The sequence below is a fragment of the Sitophilus oryzae genome, unplaced genomic scaffold (genome assembly GCF_002938485.1).
Source record: "Sitophilus oryzae breed Bouriz unplaced genomic scaffold, Soryzae_2.0 scaffold_410_pilon_pilon, whole genome shotgun sequence".
NCBI classification, from domain to species: domain Eukaryota; kingdom Metazoa; phylum Arthropoda; class Insecta; order Coleoptera; family Curculionidae; genus Sitophilus; species Sitophilus oryzae.
Genome location: NW_022146986.1, coordinates 541108 through 548649, shown reverse-complemented (window position 1 = coordinate 548649; position 7542 = coordinate 541108). Strand labels below are relative to the sequence as shown.

At 32.0% G+C, this 7542-nt stretch overlaps 1 protein-coding gene across 4 annotated transcripts; it reads right to left on the bottom strand.

Annotated features, from left to right (window-relative positions):
- Positions 1 to 638: 638 nt before the first annotated feature.
- Positions 639 to 3918, bottom strand: LOC115885649 (glutathione S-transferase 1). 4 transcript variants are annotated; one of them, XM_030904622.1, is made up of 7 exons: positions 3788 to 3909; positions 3573 to 3688; positions 2641 to 2785; positions 2501 to 2559; positions 2301 to 2442; positions 1350 to 1467; positions 639 to 1288 (listed from the first exon to the last, which is right to left on the bottom strand). In XM_030904622.1, exons 2-7 carry the CDS (start codon positions 3620 to 3622, stop codon positions 1029 to 1031), a joined length of 774 nt encoding a protein of 257 aa, XP_030760482.1. In that variant the 5' UTR covers positions 3623 to 3688; positions 3788 to 3909; the 3' UTR covers positions 639 to 1028. The 4 variants fall into 4 exon arrangements, with proteins under 4 accessions (XP_030760482.1, XP_030760483.1, XP_030760484.1 ...); XM_030904623.1 differs by having other exon boundaries at positions 3820 to 3902; XM_030904624.1 differs by lacking the exon at positions 3573 to 3688 and having other exon boundaries at positions 3788 to 3918.
- Between the last annotated feature and the right edge of the window lie 3624 nt (positions 3919 to 7542).

Sequence of the window (7542 nt, the reverse complement as noted above, 5' to 3'; positions counted from 1 at the left end):
AAGACACAAAACACACGTAATAATACGAATCAAAATGCATCATCTTCCAAAACGCAGGGTATTTAATAAAAGTTGACACAAAATTATAACCTATAATTTGGCAAGACTTTGACAAGCGTCAAAAATGACAAAAATCTAAAGGCGAGTTCATACGCATCGGCGTCCGTTTGTCGTTCATCGTTCCGTCAAACCAATAAAATTGAAATACAATCTGTCATTTTTTAAATAAACCAATAAAACTGGTTAAAAACAACAAGACACGACGCATGACGGATCTATATTTAAACCCATCCATAGATAACTTAAAAATTATTAGAAACTTTTTTTAGTAAAATAAATAGATTGGTATGGGACGTCATCTGCTTTTCTTCTGTCATCGTCTGTCGAAATCTTACCTGAGAAAAAAAACAGAGTATAAATCGAAAAAATATTAAAATTTTAACACCCTGTAGCTACGAAACAAAGCAGAATCGGAACTATGTTGATATGAAAAATAAATCTTATTTTTTCGTGAGGAATCTCCCCACGAGATATGGCCCATGTTATATGAAACACCCTGTTTAATAGTAGGTGTATCACTAGTTTGACGTAGATGAAAAAAGAAAATAAATTAAATATAATGAAATAAATAAATTTATGAAATAGAATATAAGTATATTTCTATTTTTCATTATAAAACAATTTTTATATATAAACTATATTATTATAACAAATATAAAAGTATAATAAAAAATAAATTTGCTAATTTCAATGACTTTGTGGTTGACAGGTATTTTGCTAGATACGGTAATGGAGTATGTTTATATCACTTTCCTGAACACTTATCATGGTTTCATGTCTCATTCTATTATCATAAGGTATAATGTAATATAATACAAGATAATCGAAAAAAAAAACGGCGTCAGGAACGGTTATGAATAATTATTGAAGATCACTGTTATTTTATATGTAAAATTATATGGGTAACGTCATCGATCGTAATTTTCAAGCCAACTTGACGCCGGTTTTTTCAATCATACGGTATGCTATTACAGGTCACTGTTCAATAGTTTGGTTTGCTTTCTCACTGGATGAATCGGATGCACCATGTGACTTAAATCGGGAGGGTTTTTCTCAAAAGCGCTGATTTCCTTCATGCCACCTTCCACAAGTTTCCATAATTCTGGATATTCTTCCTTGTAATTTGCGTACCAAGTCTTAACAAACGTATAGTCGGAAATGTCAAAGTTGATGGCCTCCAAGCACATTGTTGCCGTTACCAGTTGAAAATCAGCAATTGTGATGTTATCTATTTTATTAAAAATATTTATTTATTATAAAGGATTATAAATTTGTTGACATATACTTACTGGTAGCCGCGTATTTTGTCCTTGTCCTTTTCAGATAGGTATTAAAATTATCTAGAGCAATTGTAGTCTTTCTCAAACCCAGTGGGGTTCTTTGATAGTCAAAAAATATGGGAGCCATCTAATAAAAATAATAACAAAAGTAATTAATAAAAAAAATCAAGGCGATTGAGCGTATAATCGATCTTCTGATGGTTAGTGAATGGTATTATAGATCGAAAAAAAACTGGTGTCAAAGACGGCTAGGAAATGACAATCGATGGTAATTTTGGTAAGGTCAAGCCCTGCAAGTTGGCCTTTGTAATTTACTTTTTTTATATTAGGTAAAATAATTTTTAAATGGCGTAGTTTAAAATTCGAGAAAAAATAAGTAAATAGTAAACGAACGTCTAGATTTTAACCTCGCCAAAATTATCATCGACTGTCTTTCCCCAGCCGTGTTTGCCGCCGTTTTTTTTCGATTATACGGTATTTCTCTTAACATTTTTAATGACATTTATTTGTTAGATATCCTCTGGTCTACCCACAGATTTTTGGTTACAATCCTTGCATATTCTCTCATAATTTGGACTAAAGATTTAGCTTTAGTCATTTTGCCAACGGTACTAAATACAGGGTGTTTAAAAGTTCAAAAACCCTATTTTTTAAAGTTTAAAATCCTGTATCTTTAAAACTATGCATTTTGCCATAATACGACCATCAGCAAACTCCATAAGACGACGCACTGTGTCATTGATGACGCAACCAAAGTTGTTTTAATTTCCCTTTTTTTAGAAACATTTTTCCAATTTTTTTAACGAAGAATCAACTCTTTAAAATTTGTCACATGTTTTTTAAATATCCTGTATATTACGATTAGCAAAAATTTTGCACTCATAGTGAGAAAAAAATTGTTTGTGGTACAATATAATGTATCTATAATTTTTAAATTCAAAGGTTTTTGGAAATACTTACAACATATTCCGAAATATATCTGTAATATGTTGACAAATTAAAACAAAGACGGTGGTTCACTAGTGCTCTTTCTTGAAGATCTTTAGGGTACAGAGTTTCATCTTTGGGGTATTTGTCTGCTAAATATTGTAGAATGGCGTTACTGAAATTAATATAATTCATTTAAAAATGGTTAAAAATTATCTTTATTGGCCATTTACCTTTCTCCTAGTTGAAATCCATTATCATCTAACACTGGGATTTCCTTTTGTGGGTTTTTCTAAAAATCATTATTTTTTTTAAAAATATATAGCGAGATAATTAAGTATATTTATATGGTGTACTTTGATATTATTCTTACTTTAGCAAAATCATCTGTCATGTGTTCCCCTAATCCAAAATCAACGTTTACTAGATTATACTCTAGATCCAAGTACTTCAAACACTGTTGTACGGCTAAAGATGGTGGGCCATCAGATACGGAATATAGTGTGATAACCATATTTCTAAAAATATGAAAGTATGAAAATGTTATCAACTTAATTGGTACTAGTTATATAAATATAGCAATACAATATTAATCGTGCAGTGGAACATTTAACTAAATATTCGCGATACTTTTGTGAATATCGGTTTATCAGTGTCGTTCTAATTGTATTTAAAAAGTGAAAATATACAGGGTGGTACGAATTGTATTCGGGAAACATCGGCAGCATATTCTGCAGAAAAAGATAAGTCAAAGGGTAATAACTTTTCGTCCGTACCTGTATAAAACTAGGGAGTAAAAAAATATACATTTACAATATTTTTTACGTAAAAAAGGTCTCTTCTACGGAAATTTCTATGTCAAACCCTGTATCTCCGAAACTAAGCATTTTAGAACATACATTTATACAAACTTTTTTGCTTATTTTTATCTGCAGAATATGCTGCCGAAGTTTCCGGAATACAGTTCAGACCACCCTGTATAAGTCTGTTCAACGACAGGACTCCTGACAGTGACCCTTTTGCGTCTGTCATTTTAAATCACATTCCAATTGCATTTTCTGTCATTTTTTGGATGTCTCTTCTGTCGAAATCTTTCCTGATTCGTTGGACAGACTATAGTAGTGTATATGTGTTAATTTCAAGAGTTAATACGAAAAATCTATAGTACCTAAAAAGGTGCGGAGAAATAGATGTATTTTTACTGAAATTATTAGAAACAGAAAGTTAGATTTAGTATTGAGTATTCTCTATATACTTTTAATGTGAAGAAGAAAGTTAATTAAACCAAAAATGTTTTTTACTGACCTACTCAAATCTCGTTCTGAATTACTGTGCCTACAGCAAAAGAGGCACATATGAAAAAAATGCCAATTTAGACAACTTTAAGAATTTCTCTCAAGCAATACTAATCAGAATTGTTTCTGAAAAATAATTAACTGTGTTAAATGTGTAAAAGTTACATGTAAAAAAATGAGACTGCGTTTTTATTGCGGTGGATAATTAATATTTCTAGTACATACCTTGTTTTAAACAAAACTGCAATAACACTTACTTGGTTTGTGCTTTAATCTTATGTGAGGATAAATAAATATTATATACGCATCCCAAGGTTACTTAGCGATACAGCAACAACATTAGTATTATACCAATAAAACAACTTTCTACAGAAGTAGGTATATTTAAATTTAAACGTAAATGGGTCATGTAGTGTATGTTTGGTTGCATAAGAGTGATAAGAGCTAACTGAATAATTTATTAAATATAGATTTTGAATCAACCAATGTTGGACCCAGGCAGGGAGATAAAATATTATCTAGCTGACTTTTACTAGAAGTACAGTACTGTATTAAAAAAAAACGGCGTCAAAGAGGAGTATACAGCATTAAAATCATTTTACTCAATATAATAATAAATTCCAACCGTCTTAAGGCCACCTGGCAGTAAGCCCCTAAGGTAAGCCCCATTAAAAATAATGAAGAGCATGGGTCAAATAATGTCATCTAGGGCTTGACCTCGTCAAAATTATCACCGATTGTCATCCTAGCTGTCTTTGACGCCGTTTTTTTTTCTCGATTATACGATATTTCGTCCAATTATTTTTATTATTCTATAAACTAAGCCCTGTTGGCTGAACTTACGTAAGAGTAAGAAATGTATTTAACTATTTTATTATGTCTTTTATGCGAAAAATAAATACCCTAGTTTGCTAATGGAAAGGTGCGCATTTCATAAATGCTTTTAAAATCTATATATCTACTTAATTTAAATTTTTAAGTCGGTAGACATGTGTGTCTAAGACTGATAATTAAATTATACCCCATTGGAATAAGTTATTTATTCAACTTTTACTTAATTTTATACTTATAAAAATATAAATGTTAGTAATATATAAATATATATTTAAAAAACGAAATAGATGTTGGTATTTAGCGCGTGTTAACTATACATATGTATTAAAGAGAATGTAAAGATGTGGAGCATTTCTCGACGATTTTTTTATTGCGAAAAACTGTAACAAAGTGAAAACCACCATACAGGAAAAGAAGCTCCAAAGTCTTCACCATATACGTTGAAGAATATCTCAAGGCTTGAAGTGGGCAGTACATACCTTAAGGTAAAACTGCAAGTGTATAGCTAACTTAACAGATTTAAACTATCTTTGTTTTTGATAGCATTATAAGGAATTTATTTTTTTCCATAGCAACTGTTAAAATTGTCTTATATCTATCAAAAATAGTAGATGAAATAGTACTTTAACCGAAAGGGTAGATTAAATGATACTTTAACAGCGAGGATAGGTTAAAAACTTTATTTTTTTTCGCACGTTTTTTAATTGTTTCCATTTTTGAATTTTTTTTTATTCTTTTTCATAAGTTATTCGGGATTTAAATGGAAGTAGTTTGGATATGGCGTTTGTCGCCTCAGCCTGAATATCTGTTGGTAATTTACTTATTTCGTTTTGAGCCATTCCTGGCTCCAATTTAATCAGTAATCGACACGAAAGATAATTAAAAAATATTGACTCAAAACTGACAACTAAAGAGACAGCTTTATTTATTTGTCAAATTACATAGAAACCAACGCCAACCCAGCACAATATTTTTTCTATTCGTAATAAATTCATTGAAATAATTTCTGAATATTTTTTAAAACGTAATAATGTTTTATACACGACGATAAAATTGCATTATCGTCTTGTATAAAAAGTAACTAAAAATCTACTAAAAAAAGACACATCATCAATCTATTTAAGCACATAGTATCTGAAAACATCTGCATCAGACAAATTTTGAAGAAATGTTAATGAATTTCCGCAAATACCAGTATTTTTTCATACAATCGCTTCCAAGAACATCATTGTAGTAATTTCTATTTCAGTTCTTGTTAAGTAAAAAATAGAGCTATTTAGGAATTTGGGAATACTATTTTTATTTCAGCATTTTTCTAATTCGCCTTTTAATTTAGTGTTAATTATAGACCGGAATAGTTATTTTTGAGTATAATGACGTCAAAAAGATAGCTTATTTTAGGTGTATTTACTTACAAATGCCATTCTTACAAAGTTCGTTCGATATTATACAAACAAACGATTTAGAAATTAAAATAACCCATTCACATTCTATAATAAAAAGTATCTTATTGTTTGCGAAAAATTAGGAGGATGTATGTGTCCTGTATCCTGTTATTATTTAGGACAATAAAAAGACTCAGGGCGAAAAGACGTACAAAATTCATCACAGAACTTCAATACGCTGATGACTGCGCTCTAGTTGCAAACACGTAACAACAATTATGAAGAAATGTTGAACACATATACCTGGGCATACTTAAGCTTCGGGCCTTAAGCTAAACATCGACAAAACCAAAGTTGTGTGCACTTTTAAATTAACATTAACATTAAATGAAAATGATTTTTTTTGTAAATTCAGAAATTGTAAAACCTTGTATGCTTCCTCCACTGCTTGAAATAGGCTCTGTCATTACAACGGCTCATTCTGGAACTCTAGCTCGTATCTTCTTCTTCTTCTTCTTTTAGAAGGCGTATCGCCTGTTTAGTTCCGGTTTCCTCCTCGTCTAAGCAACTCTTGCGAGGTTGACTGCCAACTGTCTTGCCAACGTTTAGGTGGTCGTCCAGTAGGTCTTCTGCCATGGGGTACGTTGTTGCGAATTATTATGGCCATTCTGTCGGGGCCCATTCTATTGACATGCTGGTTCCATTCTCTTCTTCTCTGCCTTATCCATCTGACAACGTCGTTTGTTTGGCACTTTTCTCTTATGTCTACATTTCTCTGTCTGTCCCTCAATGTGTATCCAGTTATCATTCCTAAGGTCTTCATTTCAGTAGTTCGTAGGATTCTCTTTGTTACTGATGTTTCAGCTCTGGTTTCCGCACCATATGTCATCACTGGTCGTATGCAGGTTTTGTATATTCTTGACTTACATTCTGTACTCAAATGTTTGTTTTTCTATATGGGATATTTAAGATGTCCGGATATTGCGGCAGCTTTATTGGCTTGTTTCCTTACTTCTTCTTCCAGGAATCCTGAGCTTGTAATTTTGCATCCGAGTTATTCGAATGACATTATCTGATCAATAGTTTTGTTTTTTATTACCAATTTGCACCGTAGAGGCACCTTTGTAATGGTCATGCATTTGGTCTTATTTGTGGAAATTTGCATGTTAAGTTTTTCTGCCTGTCTGTTAAAAGCTTGTAGCATTCTTTGGAGGTCGTCCTCTGACTCTGCAATAAGTACTGCCATCGGCATAGCATAATATGTTTACTTTATGCATTCCCATTCGATATCCTAATCCAGTATTCTTGACGGTTTTTATTACTTGATCCATGATTGTGTTGAATAACAGAGGGCTGAGGCTGTCGCCTTGGCGAATACCAGTTGTAGTTCGAAGATGCTGCGTTAAGGTAAAGTTTGTTCTTATTTGGGTTGTTGTGTTTGTGTTTAAGTCCTTGATAAGTTCTGTGAGTTCTTTCGAGACATTACTGCTTTCCAAGATGGTGATGATGTCTTTTAGTTGGACTCTATCAAAGGCCTTTGTTAAATCTATAAAACATAGATAGGCTGGAGAGTTATATTCTAAGGATTTTTCAACTAGTTGCCTGAGTATGAATAGTGCATCGGTAGTTGATCGGTTTCTTCGGAATCCTTGTTGTTTCTCGCTTATTGGCACTATTGAGGAGATTTTGTCCGCAATGATCTTAGTCAGAAGTTTTAGCGAGGTGCTCAGTAATGTTATTCCTCTATAGTTTGCTGGGTCT

Bases quoted from the DNA above. Each gene is read 5' to 3' on its own strand.
- LOC115885649 (XM_030904622.1), bottom strand. From the start codon at position 3,622: ATGTGCCTCTTTTGCTGTAGGCACAGTAATTCAGAACGAGATTTGAGT. The intron at 2,560-2,640 runs GTAAGAATAATA...AATGATTTTTAG, and splicing joins TGACAGATGATTTTGCTAAA to AAAAACCCACAAAAGGAAAT. The intron at 2,443-2,500 runs GTAAATGGCCAA...TATTAATTTCAG, and splicing joins GGATTTCAACTAGGAGAAAG to TAACGCCATTCTACAATATT.